This window comes from Peromyscus maniculatus, chromosome 2 (genome assembly GCF_049852395.1).
Source record: "Peromyscus maniculatus bairdii isolate BWxNUB_F1_BW_parent chromosome 2, HU_Pman_BW_mat_3.1, whole genome shotgun sequence".
Lineage (NCBI taxonomy): Eukaryota > Metazoa > Chordata > Mammalia > Rodentia > Cricetidae > Peromyscus > Peromyscus maniculatus.
Window position 1 is genome coordinate 120,459,884 of NC_134853.1, and position 25,804 is coordinate 120,485,687.

General features: G+C 37.2%; 2 protein-coding genes across 10 annotated transcripts in view; one reads left to right on the forward strand and one right to left on the reverse strand.

The window, feature by feature from the left end:
• Itgb3bp (integrin subunit beta 3 binding protein) overlaps positions 1-25,804 on the reverse strand; it is a 129,365-nt gene that overhangs the window by 47,972 nt on the left and 55,589 nt on the right. The window contains exon 1 of one of the 7 annotated variants that reach the window (XM_076564561.1): positions 10,004-10,078. The exons of 1 other annotated variant lie outside the window; for it this stretch is intronic. Coding sequence is in view for 4 of the 6 variants with exons in the window: in XM_042271458.2 (XP_042127392.1) it covers positions 9,715-9,791 (77 nt within the window). In the remaining 2 variants the exon portion in view is untranslated. Of the gene's footprint in view, positions 1-9,714; positions 9,983-10,003; positions 10,079-25,804 lie in introns of those variants that run through there. 5 more of the 7 variants (XM_042271458.2, XM_076564560.1, XM_015992887.3 and 2 more) reach the window with 5 other exon arrangements.
• Positions 9,836-25,804, forward strand: part of Efcab7 (EF-hand calcium binding domain 7) — a 41,400-nt gene continuing 25,431 nt past the window's right edge. The window contains exons 1-6 of one of the 3 annotated variants that reach the window (XM_006974043.4): positions 9,836-10,197; positions 12,012-12,199; positions 16,833-17,044; positions 17,979-18,065; positions 19,089-19,284; positions 19,723-19,841. In XM_006974043.4, coding sequence (XP_006974105.1) covers positions 12,013-12,199; positions 16,833-17,044; positions 17,979-18,065; positions 19,089-19,284; positions 19,723-19,841 — 801 coding nt within the window. In that variant the 5' untranslated portion in view covers positions 9,836-10,197; position 12,012. The remainder of the gene's footprint in view (positions 10,198-12,011; positions 12,200-16,832; positions 17,045-17,978; positions 18,066-19,088; positions 19,285-19,722; positions 19,842-25,804) is intronic. The other 2 variants (XM_015992885.3, XM_015992886.3) reach the window with 2 other exon arrangements.

Sequence of the window (25,804 nt, forward strand, 5' to 3'; positions counted from 1 at the left end):
GAAAGGTCAACATACATTAAAACTGGTTTTCCAAATGCAGTATTAAAAGTACTTCTTGACCTCTGAGGCAGAAATTACCTCAAGTATTAGAAAGTTAGAGCATTCTGTAAAAGATTGTATTATAGTCTGTTTTAAAGAAAATCTCCTAAAAATAGAGATCCTAGAAAATTACTAGAGCATTTTTTCTTTGTTTTTAAAAAGGCTGTGACATCTTTTATAAGAACACTGCTCAAAAATATTATCGTTGTATTATCACTGACTAATTCTTAGAAAAAGTAATTCTATGTTCAGATTAGATAAAAAGTAGATCTATGAAGCCAAGGAAATGCAAAACTTTCAAGAAAGTGAGTTAAAATAGGCTATAGTCTATTTTATGTTTGTCTAGAATCTACAGATGAGGTTTCCTGAAGGTAACAGAGCAGTAAGCAACTGGTAATAAGTATCCTAAGGGGATTTAATAGGCAACAGGAGAAGACATCTGAGAAATGACTTCGTTCAGCCTATAGAGAAATTGGTGCAGCTTGCTCAATGTTACATGTTTTTAGAGAGGGAATCTCAGATCTATGGTAATGCATTATGAAAAAACCATCTCTCCCATGCTAAGAGACTGGAATCTTTTCTGGCCCTCACAGTCAAAGCTAGTAATACATCTTGAGGACTGCTATTCTATTGTGTACTCAGTCTGTTTGTTTAGCTTGCCAATGCCTTGGATTTCCCATGTAATCAACTTTTACAACAAGGCTAAGGCATAACTGTAATCTTAAATCGTGTAATCTCACATGCCTCTGATCCAGAGTAATGCATGTGTATTCTGAGAATCATTTGCTGGAAACAGCACATAAGCTGAAAGCAGTCTTATGAATGAATATCCACCACAAATGTTGCAAAACTTGGGTACTGCTTGATAAACAATTATGCTTGTAATACTGTTTGTTATCTGGTTCAGTTGAAGTCAGTGACTTAAATTCCTTGTGAAACTGTTAAAGATTTCTATAAAATATCCCTCATTCCTTCCCAATGTGATAGTTTTTGTGACGCTTAATACATACAAGACTAAGACCTCTGTTAGGGACAGATGCAGATTCACAAGACAGCTTTCAAAGGACAGAAGACATTGGGAGGGTGAAGTGGCGAGTTCAAATCTGGGTTTGTTATTGGTTAGATGACATGAAGGAGAAGTGCTTTGATTTTTTTCCTTAAGGTGACACCGAGGCATTATTGGTGTCTCAGAGTTTATTAATAATGCATTCAAACAAAGCACATAGGTCTTGAGAGAGAAAAAAAATTATAGATCACTTAAAGAAGAACAAACTTAGTAGAAGAATTTGTGACAATTTATCCTTACCTTTCAATCAGAATTGGATAGTTATCAATTATTAAGTATCTACTGCTTACACAGATATTCCTTTATCCATGAACAACTGATATAAGAGGATGAAATGATACTAAATGCATTACTCTTGAGTCAACAGGAACAGAGCAGAAACAGATGAAACACATAAGGAAGAACAGGTAAAACTTGACCAGACACAAAGATCTTTCTGGAAGTTCTAAAGTTATAAAGTCTTAAGGCTACTATTTTGTTTAAAAAGTAAATAAATAAACAACACACACACACACACACACAAAAAACCCATGCAAGCAAATAGGATGATATATGCCTGTAATTGCAACATTCAGGAGGCTGTGGCAGGAGAGCCAGAGCTTAAGGCCAGGCTGGGGTACACAGCAAGAAATTGCTGCAAAAGAAAGCAGGGAGCCTTATAAAAAACGGGCACTACTACTAGTGCAATATTATAGGAAAAAATACACAATAAGCAGTCTGGCAAGGGTGCAGAGAAATAAAAACCCTGCACACTGCTGATGAGAATGTAAACCAGTAGAGCACTATTTAAACAATGCGGTTTTTCAAAATATTAAAAATAGAATTACCATGACTCAGGGATTAAAACTCCAAAAGGAACTGAAAGCCAGAACATGAATGGGCATGTGTAAAACGATGCTTATGACAGTACTGTTAAAATGGCAAAATGGTAGAAGATGCCTAAGTGGCTGGTGGGAGATGAATGAATACACAAAACGTGGTATGTACATATGTGGATATTAGTCAGCTTTAAAAATGAAATTTGATTTCAGGCCTGGCTACTTTGTATTGGATAACCAATTAGGGAGCACATCTCTGGGAGAGGCTAATTCTCCCTTAGTGGTCATTAGCTGCCTGTAGTAAACCACACTAGACAGACTCAGCAGTTGTATTTCTGTGTATATGTGTGTGTGTGCCAATAACGACCAAAGAGAAACAGGCCACCAATTAGAAAGGGAGTGAATGGGGACACAGGAAGGGTTAGGGGGAAGTGGTATAATTATATCTTAATTAAAATATTAATAAATAAAAAACAAAAAAGAAATCTGACACTTACTACAATATAGATGAACCCTGAAGACATTACCCTGAGTAAAATAAGCCAGTTACAAAAGGATGAACTGTGTAGATTTTATTCATATGATAGTATTCAAATTCAGAGACCCCATAATAAAATGGTGACTTCCGTGGGCTAGGAAGAAATGGGAATTATTGTTTAATTTAGAGTATAGTTTTAGTCTCACATGAGACAGAGCATGGTAATAATTACACAATAGCGTGGCTGTATTCCCACTTAAGAGTGATCTTATAACTGCAGGTGACTTCGCATTTTCCCATCCTCTCAAATTTCTAGCTACTCCCATAATTTGACTATTATATCCCATTTTTAGTTGTACTAGGTTTAGATTCGCTGTGTGGCAGTGAGCCATAATGCCAGCCTGACTGGATTGAGAAGTGCCTAGGTGACCAGTAAGGCATATCCCTGGGTTTCAATGAAAGCATTCTTAGAACCCACCTTGAATGTGAGAGACACCGCTCTTAGAGTGGGGGCCCAGACGGAATGAAAAGGACAAAGGAAAGCTGTGTATGTACACAGGTGTTTTCCCTTTGCTTCCTGGCCGCCATGATATGAGTTACTGCTCCACTATGGCTCAGCACCATGATGGACTGTTATGTTTAAAACTGTGAGCCAAAATGGATGTTTCCTTCCTGAAGCTGTTTTGTTCTGCTAACACAACTGGGATCAAAACCACAGTTGCTATTAGAATTAACGCTGTTGCGATTTTATAAAGACATATATTTGGTGTGCAAAGTTTTCAGCAGGTGAGATTACATTACATTCTTTAAGAATGGTCCACTGTTTTACTTAGCTTAACACATGCTAGTATCCTTAAATAGAATTCTCTGCTTCATCACAACCAAATGAGTGGCTAAGTTTCCTATATAATGTTCCTAACATCAGTTATACTACTAAGTAAGTGGCTCTAGGGGGAAAGCCATCACTGATTCGTAGGAAGAAGGAATGACACTATGGAAGCTCACAAAACTATACAATGAGATTCTTTTTCATAGAACTTTTAAAATGTTAAACATGATTTTGAATGGTAGGGTCAAGCGCAGTAGTTGGGGGTGAAGAGCAAACTTGGGGAAGCGGATAAGACTTGGGGGATCTCTCATGCTATGCCAAATACTTCCCCAAGGTTGGTCTAACCCCATAATTGCAATAAGTTTCATAAACTTGGTAATACTGGCCTGTAAAGTGGTAAGACTTTCTGAGTGGAAGATAAGAATATCAGTATTTCAGTGCTTCCTTTACTCCTCAGTATAATGGCCAAGCTAAGGCTGCCAACCACCAACTTCACAAGTGTTTAGTGACTGTGCTCCTGAGCTGCTTAGAAATCCTTTGATAAAAGGCAATGGGCAAGTTCATAACCCATGTGACACGCTAAATGTAACTTGAGGTATATGAAATGATTTGCTTTCTATTTTGCATAGGAGAATGAGGAGAGAAGGGAGAAGGATCTTCTATGTCTGTTTTGTATTTTCCTTTTCATTCAAGCCTGTGTTTGTATACAAAACTTCCCACAACCATACACAAAATCTCCATCGCAGCATGAGTGAGTGGGAATTCCACCCATCACACAAAGCATCTGAATGGGCATAATGGGAAAGCATCTAAAGGGATTGTTCGCTATGATACTTTGTGACACAACCAGCCACATATTTTGGCCAATTACTAGGTAATGTATTTTTATATCAAAATCTTCCTTATCATAAGATTAATAATGAGCCAAAGAATTTTTTTACAGAAGTCAGTGGGCATATTTGGGAATATTAACCATAGAACACAGACAGAAGTGAGATGTTCTAGGGTTTAATAAAGAGAGAAATCAAGTTAAGACCGTTTCACTCCTAAATGATATTCTCAATATAACACATATTAGTATATGAATCTGACAATAATAAGTCTTTTAAGAGTCCTATGAATTCAAAGGGCTTACACAGATCTATATAATTTTAAATGGCAGGTAGGTGAGGTGATGTTTTATGTACTTTTCTTTATGAATTATATTTCACAACACATATACACACATAAACCAAAACATCTAACTGCTATTGATGTCTGCTATACTTCTAAGACTGTTACAGCCATTTCTATGAAGTTGCCATAGATATTGTTCAGTTTTCAGTAAGTATGAGTCTATTCTCAACAGTATTGGTGCATGACCTTGTAAGTGTTTTATGTATGTTTTCTTCCCTATATTATTAAATCATGAGGTCTTGTCTGTTATTTAATAAGCATTAAGTTCTGAAGATGTTTACTGAACCCTCTTCCATGAAAACTCAAACCACTAGACAGTCCATATTTAGATTCTCAGAGCCGGAGAGTAGTTGGCATATTGTTGTTACATAAATTATTGAGTTTTTAAAATCAACTGTGATTTTTTTCATTTAAAATCATGTCTCAATTATTTCAGTTTCCTTTGGTGTCCCACTTTGGCATATGTAAGACACCTAGTTTGGTTTGAAACTAGATACGTCTTTAAAATACGTATTTGTCATGACATATAGTGTAAAGATGTCACATATAAATATGTTATACAAAATAAACACATACATATACAAAAACTAGGAGTTAAATCAAAGGTCTCATACATGCTTGGCAAGCATTCAACAAATAAAGTAAACACCCCTAATTTGCCTCTTAAAAATATTTTGATCAACTATATTCAGGGTACTTTAAATATCAGTCTTCAAAGATGTCATATTAATACAGTTATGTCTAAGGTAGACTTCTTTGTTGATGTATGTTTTCATCAATTCTAGAAAAGCTACAGTCTCCTCAAATATTATTTCTCCTCCATGCTACCTTTCTAAGCCTGAAGTTACTGAAAATTAATCTTTTATTCTCTCAATATGTCTTCCCAGTTCTAAACTCATTTTTCATATTATTGTCCTCTAAGCAGGTCTTTCACATTTATGTTCCAATGTTTGAATTCTTTCTTTAGTTGTATCTAACTCATTATTTTATTCCCTAGTTTAATAAAAAAACAAATCAGTGAATTTTGATATAACTTTATTTTTTAAAATTCCAAAGGGGCAGAGACACATGTCTATAGTTCTCAGCATTTGAGAGGTTAAAGCAGGACAATTGAAAGTAAGTTCAGGGTCAGCCTGGGCTTCAGTCTGAGATCCTGTCTCAAAAAAAAAAAGATCCAAAAATAAGAATAATTCAGACTTTATCCAAATACACCACTTGTCTAAATTTTGTCTCATTTGCTTAATCATTCTTTAAATGTACATATATGTAAATATGCAGGTTTTCCTGACCCAGTATGCCCTTCCCACCCTTCTCTCTTTCTCAATAGTCTCATGCAGCACAGGCTAGCCTCAAACTCAGCAGATAGCTGACAATGACTTTGAACTGTAGATCCTCCTACCGCTATCTCCCAGGTTGTAGGACTAAAGGCATGTGCCACCACACAAGCCTCCATGTGTTTTACCCAAATACAAACTGTTTTCTTACATAAACCCAGTAATCAAAATGTTAACAAGTTACTGATATAATGGCAATAGACCGTATTGCAATTTTATCCTTTGTTTGGGGAGGTGTATGTGGTGCAGCTTTGCTGGAGAAAGTACTTTTCTGCAGGCAGTCTTGGACCACTTCCAGTTTGTTCTCTGCTTCGTGACCGTGGTTCAAGATGGGAGCTATCAACTTCCTGCTTCTCTAACCATGCCTGCTGCCTACTGCCATGCTTCCCCACCATGATTCTTATGCCTCTAGACCCATAAGCCAAAAAAATATGTTGCTTTTAGTCGTGGTGTTTTATTACAGCAAAAAAAAGTAACTAACAGAAGTTGGTACTGAGAGTAGGCTGTTGCTTTGAAGAGTATGAACACTGCTATTATTATTATTTGGGTCAATGTGGAAGACTTTAGAACTTTGGACTAGAAAAAATGGTTGACTTTTGTAAGCAGAGTTTAGCAAGCTGTTCTGGGGGGATCCTGGAAGACAGCAGTACTGAGAGTTATGCAGATGGCAAAGGCCCAACTCAAGAGGTTTCAGAGGCAGGCCAACATTAGCAACTGCACTATAGGCCATTCTTGTGACATTTTGGCAATGAATCTGGCTGTCTTCTGCCATTGATCTGAGAACCTGATGAAAGCCAACTTAAAAAGCAATGGGCTGTCTTAGTTAGGGTTCCTATTGCTGTGAAGAGACACCATGACCACGGCAACTCTTATAAAGAAAACATTTCATTGTGGTGGTTTGCTTACAGCTCAGAGGTTCAGTCCATTATCATTATGGTATGACATGGGGGTGTGCAGGCAGGAAAGGTAGCTGAGTATCCACCATCTTGGCTTGCAGGCAACAGGAAGTGATCTGAGTCACTTGGTGGTATCTTGAGCATATATGAGACCTCAAGGCCCACCTCCACGGTGACACACTTCCTCGAACAAGGTCATACTCACTCCAACAAAGCCACACCTCCTAATAGTGCCACTCACTTTGGAAGTCATTTTCTTTCAAACCACCACATGGACCAATTGCTTTGATAGAGAAAATTTCAAGATAGCATAATAATGAATCCGTGACATGGTTGTTATTAATGACTTACACAAGTCTATAGTAAAAAAGAGCAAGTGGGGCAGAAAGAAATAAAATGTGCACAGTTTAAACAAAAGGAGCACCAGAAAACATAACGTTGCAGCCAAGGCTTGTGTTGTGTTACAACTATTGAGGAGATTAGTGCCATTAAGGAGAGTTGTGCTCTGCACTGGGACAAGGAAGGGTGAGCTCAGGACAAGACCCCACTCAGCTAAGCTTCCAATGTGAAAGGTAGCCTAAGGGGTTTTCTGGTCTTAGAAAGCAAATGAATGAAAAAGGCTGCTACTAATTTGGTCAACTGCGGGTGTGAGGGTATGTCCAACCAGAGCTGGAGCCAACCTTGGCAGTGCCATCCAGTGTGGTACTGGCTGTAGAGGCATGAAGGATATCAGAGTGAAGGGAGTGTGGATCCTTCCTCTGCAGTTCCAGAGAGCTGCTAATGCCAGGCAGCACATGGCAGGGGAAGGCCCTGAGACAAAAATGTGATTCATGTAGGACCTAGTTTTGGAATGTTAGTGATGTTCAAAGATTTTCATTCATATATTAGGAGAGTGCCTCACATCATTACAAAAGGCCACATATTATACTTTCCTCTATTATAACTTGCTGAATTTTATAAACAAGAAAAAATTATTTAAAATTCTTATCTTTAACTATTTAGAGCAAGTACTAACAATTTATCAACCTTAAAAATGCAAGAAATTATGTAACTCTAAATATCTCCTGTGGGTCAAACTATTTATTAAATGGTTAACTATTGCTTAGTCTGGCATATCATTTTAATTATTTAAGATTAGCTGAAAGAAATCATTGATTTATAATCAATCCACACAATAAAAATAATTGCATTTGGCATTAGTACCAGTCAGACTAAAAGCCCAAACAAGTGTAATCAAATAGCTAGGCTTTCAAGTCAGGCATCATGGTGCATGCCTGTAACACCAGCACCTGGGAGATGGAGGCAGGAGGATTAGGAGTTTAGGCCAGCCTCAGCAACACAGTGATGTTAGGCTACCTTAGACGTCATTTCATCAAATAAATAAATAAATAAATAAATAAATAAGTACATTTTCATTTCTTTTCAGAACACTCTGACTTTGTAAGAATACCAGCACTAAGAACACTGTCACAGTTGGAAACACTAATGCTATTCTAATTTTCTAACTTTGGAACAGAATTAAGTTAATTCTCATAGAAATTGGTTGAATGTCTTTTGCTGAAGCAGCATGATAATACACATTAATTAGAAAAATGAAGCAAATGCAACTAGGAAATTTATAGGTGAAAAGATGGAAGATGTGGGAATGGGGAAGAGAATCAATGGAAATGTAACAGTAAAAGCTATTACATTTGCCATTAGCAATATGTAAGCACAGATGTGGTGTGAAATTCCTCCATATAGTCTAAAGCAGCTGCTGCTGTCCCCCTCCCCACTTTTAAGTCCGAGCCTTAGGTTGGCCTTAAACTCCTGATCTTGGTCCTCCTACCTCTAGCTCCCAAGCCCCGTGGTTACTGGTACCACCACATCTGCCTTAGGATAACTTCTTTTTAAACAGCATCTTTACCATTCACTTAATATTTATTGATCAACTATTTTACTCATGAGGATTCAAATCCTGATGTGTTTGAGTCCAAGTGATTTTTCCACTTCAAGTCTAAGAGTCAAGGCTGTAACCTAGATAAATTATATTGCCTCTGTCTTTAGAACACACAGAGAAAAACAAGAGTACACTTGGCTGGGGAGATTAGCTTAAAGAAATTAGGAGCAGCAATCAGTTGATTCACCTGTTTCTCAAAAGACCTAATGGATGGTACAGAATTATACTTACCAAGAACTTAATGTAGGTAAACTCTAAATCTTAAAAAACAACAAACAGGCCGGGTGGCAGTGGCGCACGCTTTTAATCCCAGCACTCAGGAGGCAGACGCCGGCAGATCTCTGTGAGTTCGAGGCCAGCCTGGGCTACCAAGTGAGTTCCAGGAAAAGCGCAAAGCTACACACAGAAACCCTGTCTCGAAAAACCAAAAAAAAAAAAATAAATAAATAAATAAAGCTATTTAAATTGGTTATGATGCATACTAAAAAACAAATAATGTTCAAATTATAAAAGCAAGCAACCAAAGAATCATCACCCAGTTTAAGCAACAACCACCAACAATACTGGATACACGACTCCTCCTTTGCTAGCCCACCGTCTTCCCCCAAGAGACAACCATTAGAACGAATTTTATGCTATGTCCCCGCCTTTTCCCATTATAATCTTAGCATACACAAAATTGTTTATTTTTGCTTGCCCTTAAACTTCAAAGGCTTTATGCAGCTTTCCACAAATTGGTTCCTTCATTCACTATATTTTTAAGATCCTACCCATTCCATTGTCATTGGTTATTTGTTATTTTCCACTTATTTTAGATTCATTCAGGCCATTCCCCCAATTACTCTTTCAGGAAAGGAAAAAATAAAAGGTTTTTCTTTGTTTTATTCTCAGTATGTTAACCGATCTAAGTTATTTTCAGTTAGACATTGCTCAAATTTAGCCCACAGCTTATAAAATGTTGGGAGGTTTTGGTAAAGTAGGGCTGGAGTAGAGGCGGGTTGAGAGAACCAAGCATCCTGGCACAGTCAACAGAGGCACGTTTATAGAAACAGGAAAGACAAAGTGACTATAAGGCTACAGACTATACTCCTTTTGCTCACAGAAGGCCCTCAACACAGCAACATCCTGGGAAGAGATACCTACGGCATTTCGGGACTCTGGGAAGGGCCACCGCTGCTGGGCAGAACCAACTGAGAAACCGCAAACGCGGAAGCATAAAAAGCCCGCGCAGTGGGGACTGGATGCGGTGTCACACGTAGCGCGGTCCGCCGGAAACAGCCTCCGCACGATAAATAGCCCGAGTGTATGTGAGGAAAGGGGCGTTCGGGGAGTCCAGGGCCAGAGCCCCACCCAGCCCCTGGCGACTCTCTCTCGCTATTCTGGACAAAGCAACCTCACAACAGACGAGCAACAGGGCAGTGACTGTACTTTCTGTGTCAGTGGTCCGGAGCTCTCCGGTCGGACTGTTTGGGAGGTGCTCTGCTTCTTACTTCCGGTGGCGGAGAGGAGCAGTTGCTATGGTAATCTAAAAAAGGCGGAGGTCTGTTCGGCTGCGCAGAGAGATTCGAGGAACTACGCTAAAGAAAATTGGCTGCTCTTCTTGGTTTGTGAGCTGAAATTAGGTAGCAACCGGCACTCTTTCTCTCGCTCTCTCGCTCGCTCTGCCCTCACTATGTGGCTGCCGCTCCCACCTGCTACGTTTCCTTTTGTGTCCTCCCCATAGCCCAAGCAAGCCCCTGAAACACTCGGGAATGCAGCGTTGTGGCCAGAGGAATACAAAACGGAGAGAGAGCCGAGCGTCTCTGATCAGCTATGACTATTACATGGTGCCGAGACGGTGACTGGATGGCTCTCTGTTTTCACTCGGCCCTTTAGACGCCTTAGGCGCTTGTTAACCGTTTATTTTTTTCCTGCTTATTGTGTCTGGTTATTTATGGAGCCGTTTGCTACATTGTACTCTCCAGGCCCCTGTCTCAGTCTTGGGCTAGAGTTTTAAATAAAAGGGGGTTTCAGAGCCCTAGGGGTGCAATTATACATTTATTTAAGCTTCAGTTTAGGCTCTCTTCAAAGGAAGGGAAAGAATAGAATTCTGGAACATTTCTGCCCTGGGATTTCTATGTGAGAATAACCCTATTTGGAAGGAGCATTTGAAGAAGATCCTTAAAAATATGTTTTTAAATTGCTTGCTGTAAAGTGAGTGCCCGTTCTTCCTTACTGGAACAGTTTTCTTTCACATTTGTGAGATGGCATGCACGCATATGTGTTTAAAACCGATGTTTAATTATGGTGATACCAATTTGCAGTAACCAGACTGTGACACCACATCCCTATGGGGTCCTTCTAAATCTGGTGTAATATGAAAGTGTCAGGCAGGCGGTCTGTGTATTATAAATAGGGTACTTCATCCATGATAAGCGATTATTATCTTTCTTTCCCAAGTGTAAAAGACCTACATAATTCAAGAAGGTGCCAGTGATTTAGGCCTCCTGAGTAAGAATCCAATGAGTCCTGAAGGGGACTCTACCTGTGTCATCTTATTGTTCAACTTGAACTATTCAATTTATTAGATTGGAATGTATTTTCAGAAGTCAACGCAGGATAAAGTAATGTTGGAAGCCATTGGACCACCAGCACAATTTAGCACCTCATAGTAGCCTTTGTTCAATAAACCTTCTGAAATTTCACAGCTTACTGCTAACTGGGTGACATCTCTGTCCCTCAATTTCATCATCTGTAAAATGGACAAAAAGTACCTGGTCAGTGTAGTAGAGGATGAAATAAGATGTATGATTGTGTATTAATGTTTTATGAGCAGAGGTTCTGTATATACCTCAAATATTACTACTAATAAAGAAACTCAGTAAAACCTAATGGTAATAAATGAGACTTCAAATGTTCAGTGATTTGGCATGTGCTGGATTATAGAAATGTCAATGAAATGATTTAGTTAATCCTGCTATGGAGGGTGGGTGTTAACTGCAGTTGATTTACATAAAATATCTCATTGTTAGGAAATTTCACTCCATCTACAGTTTCTTTAGCATTTATATGCCCTGTAGTATTCTGTATGCTTTATATTTGTGAACTGATATAATCTTAACAACCTTTTGAAGTTTCACATGACCTCTTTTTTTGAGATAATGGGTGTATGCATTTTCTTTGTTTTGGTTCTTTGTATTATGCTATATCTTTGTTCTTTGGGATATTATATATTTGAGGAATTATATACGTGTGTATGTATATAATTAGTAATCAATTATTAAGAATTTATTCTATTTAACATGTACTGATAAGTTCATATAGATGCCATAACACTTTTCTTTTTATTCTATGTATAAAATCTTCAGTAGACCAATGCCCCACCTCATGGTGGTACATTTGCTTTTTAGGTGATTTACATGGACCAAAGTAAAAATTTACATTATTTTTCTAATAGGATGGCCAGCAATCCTGGAAGTGATGCAGTTTTGGGTCCTCACAAATCAATGCTTTCAGGGAGTCCCCGAACAAAGAAATTTCCACTAACTGAACAGGAGGTATTTTATATGAATTGCCGGGCCGCCTACTTAACCGTCTTCAAAAGCAGCTTGGAAAACATTGTTTCTAAGGATCAACTTTACCTAGGTAAATTTTTTAAAGTTGAATATTTTGCTCTATTTTTTGAAAGTTAATAGACTGAAAGGTCTGAATTAGAATTACATCATTGAGTCACTCCAGTTTCACAGTGAAACAAGCAGCAGGACTGTGAGAAACAATAGCTGTTTATATAGTTACATGTCCTAGGGACTTCCAAACTAGACATATATAAACATGAGTGTGTATATATATATGTATACACACACACACACACACACACACACACACACACACACACACACGTGTGAGAGATAGCGAGATAGCGAGAGTAGATTGTGTAGTCAAAGCTTCCACCAGTTACTACTTGCTTAAGAGTTGTTACTGTTGCTGTTTTTCAGCTGTCTGGTGGTGCTTTAGATTTATAATACTAGAATCAAAACCTTTTGCCATCTGACTCAACTAATCTGAATTTTGACTCACATTAAGGAAAAGATAAAGAATTTGCAAAACTGAGATCAAATGACTTAAAAGAAAAATATAAATAAATGAAATTTTAGAAGAGAATTAGAAGTTGTGAAGTTTTGTTTCTTATTCTACCCTTTATCATATTCTAACATTCTTTTGGCTGCAAAAGCCCCCCACGTCACTGAATGTGATCCTTGCCGGGCTATCAAAGAACTGGGAAGTCTTGATTCTGATAGTCTGTAGTCACTGGAGACAGGCAAATGACAACAGCAGGTAATGCTGTGACTCACGTCAGTCTCATCAAGCCAAATCTTATTAGCAGAGAACTGAGTTTCTTTGCCATCCTTAGAAGTAATTTCCTTAAACAAAATTCTGCTAGGTTTCTGCAGAAATGTCTTGTGTTTTTATACATATGATCTCTTTCTAAGAAAATTCCTTTGGAGGAATGATGAAAATTGACAAGATTAAAATATATTTGCTATCTAAATAGAAGACACTAATTAAGTAGTTTAAGAACAAATGTACATGATGGTAGCAATTTCAAAAATTATGTGTAACTTTGACTTATATAATTAAAAATTTGTAAACTTTCATGTTGAATTTTAAATACATGTGTTTAGTTGGCATATATTAAATAGTATATACAGAAACCCAGTTAATTAAAACTCCACTTTGCTGCCATTGGTGAAATATCTTGAGGTTGTTTTTTTTTTTTTCCTTTCTTCTTTTGAAAATAGAAACAGTGGCTGGGAATGGTGGTGGATGCCTTTAATCCCAGCATTCAGGAGGCAGAGGCATATGGATCTCTGTGAGTTCAAGGCCAGTCTGATCTACAAAGCGAGTTCCGGGACAGCCAGGACTGTTACACAGAGAAACTCTGTCTTGAAAAAACAAAACAAAACAAAAAAACAGTGAATTTGCTAAATTGAAAAGTTTAACATTCCTATGGTATAGTTCTTGAACTATTAATCAATTAATATGTATTAATAAGACACTGTCAGCCCTGTGAAATTGTCTGGGTAGGAAACAAACCTGTTTTTGCATCTCCAGTGTTACACATGGTTTTGGTTTAAGGTGGAATATATTCTTTGTAGCACTGTTGGGCTAAAGATAGTTTTTTACAAAGGAATTTGTACATCAGTGACATCTGTTTCTTACCACTCTTTTTCATATATGCTTCTGCCCTTAGCACATAACATATGGTCTGACATTTCCATGCAGAGTCAGACACAGCGGGTCCACAGGTATCGCAGATACATGGCAAAGCTTAAGTACACCGTAAGCAAAAGATCACAATATAGATGTCAACCTTTAAACATCTGCAGTTAGTGAAGACTTCTCAGATGCAGAGAGGTTTACTTCTGCGTACATATTTTGGCATAATTTTATTTTGAGACAGTTATCCTTTTTAAATCAATAGTTTTAAAGGATCTAGTGATAGAGCTTAATGCTAGAGCCCTTGCACAGGCCTGGAGTTCCATCCTCGGCACTTAAAACAAAAAGAAGATACACCCAGAAGATTCTTAGGTGGTGAATATAGTAGTCAGGCATGAAGGTACAGGCTTATAATCCTAGCACTCAGGAAGCTGAGGCAGGAGGATTATCTTAAGTTTGAGCCATTCTGGATCATAGTAGAGACTGTATAAAATGGGGGGGGGGGACTAAAATTTTCTTTGTTATTGAAGATAGTGGCACATGTTTGCTGAGCTGCTGTTTCTAAGAGTTGGTAAGATGGCTTTTCTAAATATTTACCAAAAGAATTTCCTTCCCCAGTAGATTTTTAACCTCCAAATTACAATTTAAATTCTGCTCTATTCTCCCATTCTAGTTAGTGGAATTGACTAGGGATAGATTCCTAAATGCATATACTATTTCTCTAATTCTGTTGGTAGATGAATTATGGAATTGTTTGTTTATGTAGGAGGCAAATACTTATTCTTTATTCCTAGGGAAGCATGGTAACCAAGGATCTTTCTGTATCCACAATGTGAAAAAATGTATGTTCAATGCTACACATTTCCACAAAGGTCTTCTAAGCAGATAGAAGATGGCAGCTGCAGTAGTGAAAAGTACTGTCAGCAGAACCTTGAGTTGATTCACTGGTTAAGGGCATCTGCTGCCAAACTTGGCAACTGGAGTTGCATCCCCAGAAGAAAAAATTAAATTGGCTTCTGACCTCCATGTAGATTGTACACACACACACACACACACACACACACACACACACACACTGTTAAAAAATAAATTCTGTTGGCTGTGTCGATCACCTCCAAGCTTGTCTTCTTGTTTCCCTTCCTGTGTCTATTTCAGTTATCTAAGTACAATTTGTTGGCATAAACTGAAGGATAGGGAAATGTCTCATAGTCTTTCAAATGTAAGTCATGACCACAGGTAGCAATATTACACTTAACATGCAGACTTTACATAGGCCAACGAGACAGCTCAGTAGGGAGAGGAGCTTGCCACAAGCTTGAGGACCTGAGTTCAGTCCCTAGAACCCTCATGGTGGAAGGATAGAACCAGCTATAACAAATTGCCATCTGACCTCCACATTTGCGCCATGGCATGCATGTGCAGGCACACACACAGATGATGATGATGATGCACACATGCAAATAATAATAAATACATAAGATGTAAATATTTTTTAAAGATGTAGAATTTACACTTATATCACAGAACAACTTTGGACCAAAAAAAGCTTTTGTCTCCAAAGAACAAGGTCACCCTTCATATGATTATGTGCAACTAGTGCCCAATAATTGATTCAAATATTTATATTTATTATGTTGATCTAGTTTCCCTTTCTTCGTGGATATTTCTCTAAACTATTTTGTATTTACTAATCTTCACTACATTAAATTGTAGAAAATTCAGATAATCATTTTAGTGTTGATTTATGATGCATATATAGTATACATTCCCACCCCCAATAGTTGGAAATTTCTAATATAATATTTTATAATAAAATTTGGAAGCACAATTCAAGACAGATACAGCTTTAGAAATTTAATGATTTCTTCTCTGGTGGTTCAGAAACTTATGGACAGTTATAAAGTAATATGTAGAAGTTCATTTGCAAATTACTACATCACTTGTAGTGAACTGAAGAAGGTGTCTGTAATTGTTTAAAGATATTGTATTTAGTGTTGTGTGGCATATACAAATACACACCCTTTCTGAGATTGTAAGTCCTTTACCAATATACAGTTAAAAATTATTATATTTAGTTAAGTATCTGTGTGTGTATGTGCGTGCGCATGTGTGCGCACACATGCATGCATGCATGCATGCACATTTATATGCACAGGCGCCTGTGTGGTGCCTCTTTGTGTATGCATGCACATGGCAAAGCATTTAGAGGTCAGAGAACAACTTGGTTCTTTCCACTGTGGATCCTGGGGATAGAACTGAAGTTCTCAGGTTTGGACCCTGGGGATAGAACTGAAGTTCTCAGGTTTGATGGCAAATGCCTTCACCTGCTGAGCCATCCCACTAGCCCTGCAAATGGATGCTTTTGTGTACATATTTGACATTTGGTGCATGCTTGAAATTCTGGAGCCCCTACTACCTAGCTCTGGTGAACATTATAGATACTACACCTTGCTGACATTAAAGTTCTCAAACAAATGAGTTCTTCCAGTCACTGAAATATCTGTCAACCCTGAAAAAAAATCACCATTTATGCTTTTTGTGGTTACCCCTGTGGTCTCAAAAAAAAAATATTCAGTCAACCTTGTTTTCTCTAAAAGTTCTTAGATAAACTGGTGGCTCATCCTTGTAATCCCAGCACTTTGGAGGCAGAGGCAGGAAGATCACATCAAGTTCAAGGCCAAACCAAAAATCTACAAAATGAGTTCCAGGCTGGCCTGGGCTACAGAGTGAGAACCTGCCTCAAAAAATAAACCAGATAATGACAGTTAAGTAGGTTGAAAACAAAACAGATAGAAGAAGGAATAAATCAGTTCTGCCTCTAATATATTAAGTCTCTTTAGCTGGTAGGCATGTATATTTTTTGCTTTCAATAATGAAACATATGTGGATATAACTATCCAGAGAAACATACATTGATGTAACTATGTAGTCAATACCAATGGTGATTTGATGAGAGATACTGGATTTGCTTACTAATATATAGGGATTGAAGAAAAAGAATACTCAAATATCAATTCCAAATGTTATAGTAATATGTAATACTTTTTTTTTAATTGGGCAGCTCTTCAGCATGCAGGAAGAAATCCATCCCAAAAGACCATTAATAAGTATTGGACTCCTCAAACTGCCAAACTGAATTTTGATGATTTTTGTATAATTTTAAGCAAGGAAAAACCTACTTCAAAAGCAGAATTGCTAAAATCATTTAAACAGTTAGATGTAAATGACAATGGCTCTATTCTACACTCTGACCTTCATAAATATCTAACGAAGGTAAGACCTGCGGGAGTTTTATACTGTGCATGTCTGTAAAGCACCTGGAGTCCAGCTTTGGCTACCAAACTCCACATTAAAGTAAGTATTCTCTCACCGGGGAAAATGAACGGCATACAGTATTTGTAAAGTATTTGAAGCCCTTCTCCATGAAAAGTGCTTTATAAATAAGAGAGAAAGAATCAAGTTGAGCCCAGGTTCAGTTCCCCTTCCCCCATGTAATTCTTTCCTGTTCAGAACTCTGGAAATCTCTGATTTTCATGTGTTCAGTAAAAGGAAAATAAGTATAAATGTGATTTGTTTCTTTTTTTCTTTTTTCTTTTTCTAGACCAGGTTTCTCTGTACAGCACTGGCTGTCCTGGAACTCACTTTGTAGACCAGGCTGGCCTTGAACTCGGGGATCCACCTGCCTCTGCCTCCTGAGTGCTGGGATCATAGGTGTGCACTACCACGCTCAGCTCGTTTTATTTTTTGAACACTTTTAGAAGATATTATTACTATATCTTCAATATCCATTATTACAGACTCTATAACATAAATTGTTAAAGTCTTGAAACTGAAATTAAACATTTTTCACAAAATTTAATAATTTTATGAAATTTTATTTAACATAGTCTTATTATTGCTTAATACTCTCATTCTGACTCATAATGGAACCACATATTCAACTTATTTGTAGAAGAGGTTAAAATATGTTTCCAACTGGGCACTGAAGCCCACTCACACCTTTAATCCCAGTGCTTGGGAGGCAGAGGTAGGCAGCTCTCTATGAGTTCCAGGCCAACCTGGTCTACATAGTAAATTCCAGGTCAGCCAGGTCTATATAGTGAAACTGACTCAGAAAAATAAAAAACAAAAAATGCATTTCTACCATCACTGTCAATAGCAAAGCATTAATTATGTTGTTTTAAAATATGTCTTGTTTTATTTTTAGAGAGGTGAGAAGATGACTCAGGAAGAAGTAAATGCTGTAATAAATTTGGCTGATGTAAATGCTGATGGAAAGTTTGACTACATTAAGGTAGATAACCCCTTATTGAAAGAAACATGCATGCTGTGTAGGGAATCATTTTAATTTTCCCTAGTGTTGCTACAATGTAACTAACAAGATGATATATAGTGATAGTGTATACAAAGATGCTTTTGATATATGCATACATTATGAAATGATATGACCATATCAAATAAGTGTGTTTGAACTCAGGGCCTCATACATGTGAAACACTGTACCGTGAATCAACTCCAGCCCCTATACAAATGTTTTTTAAATATTGGCAAGGGCATAGTTATATATTGCATACCCATTGTACTTTTAGTTTTTCCTCAGTCTCACAATTATGATCTGATGATTTTATTACAAATAGTGTAGGGCAAGCAAGCATCCCTAATCTGAACATTCAAACTACGAAATGCTCCACAATCTGAAGCTAAGTTCCATGTGGGAGCCTGCTAAAAGTATGACTTAAAAAACTTCCTTTGGGCTATTTGTATAAGCAGCACATGAAACATAAGTGGATTTCTCAATTAGACTTAGCTATCAAAGATATCCTATTATGTATCTGCATATGCTCCAAAATCTGAAGTCATCCAAAATACTTTTGGTCGAAGCATTTTGAATAAGGGCCACTCAGCCTTTATAACCAAGTTAAAATACATATACGTGCACATACACGTATACAAGCAAGCATAGAGACTCCCTTCAGAAATGAACATTTTCTAAGGTGGAACAGTCAGAAAAATTATTTAGAACAAATGCAAGTCTATGTGTCTTGTTAAAAAAAATAAATAAATCACCTCTCCTGGTATACCATTCATTTTCACTTGGAATGTGACCTCACTGATTGATGGCTGCATTTCACTAGGTCACTTGGGGCTGGCTGGGCAGTCTGGTTCACGGAAAATAACATGAACAACAAGTAAAGTAAGAAACGCGTTTCATTGACCAGCCTCCTCCTTGCCTACTAATGTGTGTTTACCTCCCTTGCCTCCCAAATGTAGGACTGAACATTTCCCTCCCCAGCTGACGGTTTTCTATTTCCTTTAGTTTTGTAAATTATATATGACAACCAGCGAGCAATGTCTCAAGACTACACTAGAAAGACTGGAGGCTGACAGTAAACTGAGGTGGCAGCAGTTTGGAAGCCATATCGAAGGGTCCCCTGAAAGAGACTCATCTCCAGCGCCAAAACCGTCACCTAGAATCATAAGAAAAAATGACCAGGAAACATTCTCAAGTAAAGGTATTTACTTTCAATACTAAAAATTTCTTGATCAGAAATGGTGGATCATAATTCAAACAAAAATTTCCTTTCATCTCCAGTTATCAATAATAAGGTAAATGAGAATCCAACTATTAGCTACCATTTCTAGACTTTCCTAGCAGTAAAAATCTACTGAAGTAAAATTTTATTATGAAACCTCACTTGGCTATGCTCATTACATTTTATTAAAACTAAAATTTCAGACTAAAAGATGACATATTGAAATAAAGAATCTTATCTTAGTAGCACATAAATTAAAACCATTAAGGCCTGATCAATATAAAACCTCTGACTGCATTTCAATAGGAAGAACAAAGAGAGTGAAATTAATGCAGTGGACTGTATGACACTGTGTTTAGAAATTTACTGCTGCTGACCACTTTTCATGTATAAGACCAAATAACTTACTTTTTACAGGTGACCCAAGCCAGTCCTTACTGTCAGCAACTAGAAAGTTCAAAACATCTGTTTCCTTCACAATTACCATGAGTGCTAATAGTAACCGAGAGTCCAAGTTAACAGAGCCAAACCTAAAGGTATAGTACTTTAAATGAACTTAAGATTATTAATAATTATTGAATGTTTACAGGGAACCAATGGAGTCTGAACTAATTTGAGTTTTTCCTATAGAATGCAGTATTTCTCTTTGTAATATTTTCAATTAGACATCGTTTATTTACGTGGCATGCCATTGTGCACATGTGGAGGTCAGAGAACAACTTGTGAGAGTTGGCTCTGTCCTTCCACCATACGGGGTCCAGGACGGAATCTGAGTTGTGTGCTTTGCCTGTAGATATCTGTGTCTGCTGAGCTGTCTTGCTGGCCTTAGTTATGATATTTTAAAGTAAAAAAAAAAAAAAAAAAAAAAAGAGTATGAATATTATTATGTATAAGGTCTTTAGTTTGAAAATGGTGACTCTTCAATTTTTAAACTTGATGAATAGATTAATTATCTATATACCTTGGCATGTAAAATTTTTTGTTTGACAAATACCTTCCCTAGGTGTCGTGTAAGTAAATTGTGCATTCAATATCAATTCCTGCGAGAGAAGGACCACAAAGTCACTTTGCTAAGTCAATATTTGTTGAGTGTTAATATTGATCTTCTTCCTTTGTTTTCCCCTTTTAGACTCAACTTTTACTAGTTTTCTTTCAGCAGAAAATAATAGCTGCAGAAATATAAAACATTAACTGGAAACTGCTAGGATACATTAAAAATGTGCACCTGGAGACCTCTGTAAAGGGGGAAATGGTTATGACCACACACTCTAACTGCTGCTAGAGAATGGAACTGATTGTTCTCCAGAGCTGCATTCTTGTTTCAAATAACAACTCTGTATTTGTTATTGAACTCTGAAGTCCCTTATATCTTTACATTGCTAGACAGTGACATTTGTTCTTTATTAAAATTTTAAAACATCATCCCTAAGGAATTTTGCTCTGACTGTTTAGGAATATATACACCTTAAGCAATTTGGTGTGCATGTCCAGTTTGTTCACACATATTTCATGTTCCAACAATATTATTTTTCACCAATAGAACCTTTTTGTATTTTGTAATTAACTTAAATGTTAAAATATTAGCCTGATTAATTATGATTTACCTAACTCTAAAGTGTTTAATTTTAGTCATCATGTAGAGATATAAATGTTAATAGATTATATTAAATCATAAGGCTTTTCTTCTGTGCTATTAATACAGTTCAGTCTAACAAATAATTTCTAATTAAGTAATATGTGTCAATTATTTTGCTTAGTGTAAACTATGGGCCTTGAATTGAAGAAATTTCCATTTGGTTATTCACTGTCATATGCCAAGGTGGTATAGCATAGTATTTCATTGTTATAATGAATATTTATTGATTGGATACCCTGTGAAAAGAGTCTTCTTGGAATTGATAAAGAACTCAGAATAAGACACCTGCGAGTGAATTCTAGCTACTTCCCTAATGATTGTGTAAATGTGGGCAAGTTTAACAACCTCTCCTTTGAATCTGATTTTCATTAACTATGAGTTGGGAATAATTTTATTTAATGTATTTTAAAAGATCGAAATGTTTTTTATTTGTTTGTTTGTCTTTTGTTTTTTGTTTTTTGAGACAGGGTTTCTCTGTGTAGCCTTAGCTGTCCTGGAGCTAACTCTGTAGACTAGCTGGCCTTGAACTCAAAGAAATCCGCTTGCCTCTGTCTCTTGAGTGCTGGGATTAAAGGTGTGCACCATCCATTGCCTGGCTTAAATCTTTTTCAAAGCATTTAGCACAGTACTAGGGACATAGTCACTTGAATAAAAAAAGTATTACAGAACTAAGACGTGACTGCATTTCTTTCTATGGAAATGGAATGATGCAAGTCTGGTCTAAGAACAGTTATTCTAGTATTGGATTATGAATGGAGATGGGAGAAGGACTTCCCTGAGAGCCTGAGAGCTATGCATTGGTAGTGATGCTAGCTTGGCCTCTAGTAGTTCTTGAGTATGCTAGGAGCAGGAGGGTCGAATGGACAATCCCAGAATTAGCCTGCAGGCCATAGTGGTTATTAAAAAGAGAGTCCACTTGCAGTTTTCATCTAGATGTCAAGAAGGAATGTTGGTGGTGATTGAAAATCAGATTTTAAAAGTACTAAGAAGAATTTAATTATTAAAAGGAGTTGGCATACTGTCAACTTTAAAAAATTTGTTTACATTTATTTATTATGTGTACCTGCACATGTACCAGAGTGCATGTGGAGATCAGAGGACAGCTTGTGGGATTGGTTCTCTCCTTCCTCTGTGTGGATTCCAGGGATTGAAGTGAGGTCATTGGCTTAGTGGAAAACACCTCTACCTGCTGAGCCGTCTTGAGAGCCCACCGCTGTCAGCTTTTTAATCCTATAACTTCAGTATAAATATTAATTTCTTTTGAAAATCTTTGCCTGTGTTTCTCGACCTTCTTTGTTTGCTATCTGGTATTTCTCAGATGAAGTGAGCCAAAATTACTGTTATTTTGGCTTTTGAGACAGCCTATCCGAGGCTCAATGCAGATTTACAGTGTAATCAAGGATGATCTTGAACTTGTGATCCCCCTGCTTCTCTCCCCACCCTGCCAGCTGAATACATCGCTGGAGAGATGGGGGTTTAGTTCGAGGCTCTCTGTTACTCAGCAGGTATCAGTTCTTTTGGTTGGTGTTTCACTTTGATAATATCATTTTGTAGATATTATATATATTTGTGAAGTTTCAGAACCATTCTAGTTTTTAGTTATGAAAATGCAAAATAAATTACTAACAAGACAGCTAATTAATCTTCTTCAAGAACTTTAAGACAGTCGGTTTATGTGGAGCAGAGAAGAGTGGAATTGCACGGAAAGTGAGCAGCTTCAGGAGTGGGAAATTGTTGTCACGGGTCAAGCATACGCCAGAGTTTCTCCTGTCCTGTCCGCCCACCTTCCTGCTTGCTCTCCCTTCCTCCCTTTCTTCCCTGCTCTTGTTCACTTTTTTTTTCTTTTTTTTTGGTTCTTTTGAGACAGGGTTTCTCTGTGTAATTTTGGTACCTGTCCTGGATCTTGCTCTGTAGCCCAGGCTGGCCTGGAACTCACAGAGATCCCGCCTGACTCTGCCTCCCGAGTGCTGGGATTAAAGGTATATGCCACCATTTTCCAGCTCTTGTTCACTTTTTAAAAAGACATGGTCTTGCTGTGTTTGTCCAGGCTGGACTCTTTCTCACAGGCTCAGTCGTTTTCTTTTAGTCTTCTAGAGTAGCTGAACTACAGGCACCATGCTCAGCTGTCAGATTTGAAATCATATAGACACACATTTATAAAAGATTTGAATTGCAGGAAGAAAATAACTTATTTTCCTGATGTTACAGTAACTGTACATATATGACTTTCTACTGGTCATACTTTGACACTGTATTACTATTCTCTTGTTAATCTTGGATTCTATCTAGTTAGGTTCTGTAATATTCAAGAAATGTCTAGAATTTTCCCTTGAGAGAAGAATAGCTTTAACTTCCTTGCTATAAAGCAGTCACTACTGAAGTTAGAGTAGGCCACAAGTCATCAGTGGGACGCTCCAGAGATGTAACCTGCCTGTAGTCATTCTCCTAACTGGGACTTGCCTAAATATATGTCTACTGAAATGTTCTACATGATATGTAGGACACATACCATACAGCACATACATAGTATACACACACATCATACAATATCAAGCTATACATATTTACAACATGTTTTGTGTGTATAAGCCATGTACATGTGAAACATGCCAACTATTATACACGTTTCTCTATAAAATAGTACAAATGTGTAATACAACTATGTATATAAATATATAATACAAATTGAAAATGGTTCATTCTTAATTATTGCTAAAGCAACAGTCATGTTTCTTTTTCAAAATGTTAATCAATTTAACTTGTCAATTAAAAGACAATCCGTATCAATTTTCCTTCATAAATCATCTATTTAACCTTTTATTTTTAAGTATTCTTTAGTAACAAAAAAGTAATAATGCATTTTACCTGCTTCTTCAAACAGTGAAAGCAAATAGCTTCCTGCAAGCATGTGACGTAGACTCCCTTGGTAAAGAGTGACGAGGATGACAAGCTCCCATGCTGTCATCTGTGGCAGGGCTGCTTGCTCGCTCATGCTCACTTAGATTGCTAATAACACAGAATTCTATGTCACGACAAGTGTTGCCCAGAGCGACCCAGGAAAGATGGACCCTCACTGATAGATTTGTTTTGATCATTGCTTTCGACTTTAAAGTTTGTAGTTTGTGTCTTTAGTATTTCCTTGGTTCTTATGCATAAGTAAGATCTGTGTATCACCAGTGAAATAACAGTTGTTTGCATTTCTAGAAATATACTTGAATTGGTAGAATCTAGCACCACCTCATGCCCGCTCTAAGAATTACAAGCTGTTTTATTTGTCAAAAAATATATATTACAGATGGAATTTCCTCTTCTATTCTAAAAAACATTTTAAAATTCACTGTAGTTCCACTTTCTCATAAACTCAAACTGTCAACCTGGTCTGTATTCCATTCAGATTCATTTATTTAAACAATTCAGGGAATTTCTCAGTATTTTTTTACTTTTAATTCATAGCATGTTAGTCTGGATCCATGACCCCTCTCCCCCAAAAAAATCACAACAAAACCCAAAAACCTTTGTGATTGAAAGTCTTGTTTTAAATAAAATTTCAAGTTGAATAAGCATTATGTATTTAATAAGTTTGGTGAATCTTAAGAAACCAATTGTTTCCTTTTAAACATCATTGCTCCAAGGTTTCCTAGCAATATTATTTACTGCTCGGAACAATTCACTGATGTTCATTTGGTGTCAATCATGTGGCACTTGCCTCCTTTTGTGTAGCTATTCCTTGCTATTTCCAGTCCTATTAACCTCAGTGTATTATTACAGTATGGAGTTTGGCAGTCTTCCATAGAAACTTACAAATTCTTTTTCTATTATAGCATTTTCCCCCCAGAACTGGAACATGGGGAGATCTCTAATAAAAATGTTAACCTTCTCAACTAGATTTCTAAAGCCATTTCCTATCAGCCCTTGGCACTGCCTCCAGAAGAACTGTCTGCCATGGACAACTTCTCTTTAGTTTTCCAAATGTCACAAGTCACATTAACTACTAATATTCTAAACAACTCGCATTTAAGGAAAATACGTTCCTTTAGGATAGTGAGAAGGCTCAGTGGGTAGACGCTTGACAGCGTGAGTTCAATTCCCAGATCCCAGTGGAAGGAGGGGACCAACTCCAAAAATATGGAGAGCTGCTACATTTAAGCTAAATATTTAAGTTTCTTCTAACCCTCACGTGTGTAAGTAATTCAGAATGATAATGCTTCATCAGTCTATCATTTACTATATATGTTTTATGTTATATATTATTGATTTGTAATATAAACATGAAATTTCATTTAAAGCTCACTAGGAAATCATGGTAGTCTTGTTGGTGTGTTTTAATTTTGAGAAAGGGTCTCACCCTGTAACCCTGGCCTGGAGCTCTGTGCTCCAAGGTGGCCTCAAACTTGCTGCCATTTTCCTGTTTCTGCCTCCTAAGTGCTGGGATTATAAGCAAAGCCACCATGGCCAGCAGTCTTGAAAAAGTAGAGCAGAACTCAGAATACAACTGCTAGACTGTAGAGAAAAGCTTCTGAAGTCATTCAGAACTGTAGGATCATGCTTACCATGTTTTTTTTTTTTTTCAGACTTTCCTTATCTGCCAAAATGGATGTCCTTGATTACCTTTAGACCCTCTCTATCTTTGAAATGAACTGACATCTTTGATGTAAAAAATCCAAAATCTAAAATTCTCCCAAACCCCCCAAATTGTAAACAGTAACATGATGCCACGAGTATAAACCTCCACAGCTGCCCTTCATTTGATGGCTGCACTTCAACATTAGGCATGTACTGTGTACTTAGGCTATTTGTAAAACATGCTTAAGAAATGGGTTAGACCTGGGACTCATCCCAAAGATGTCATGTTATATATAAGAT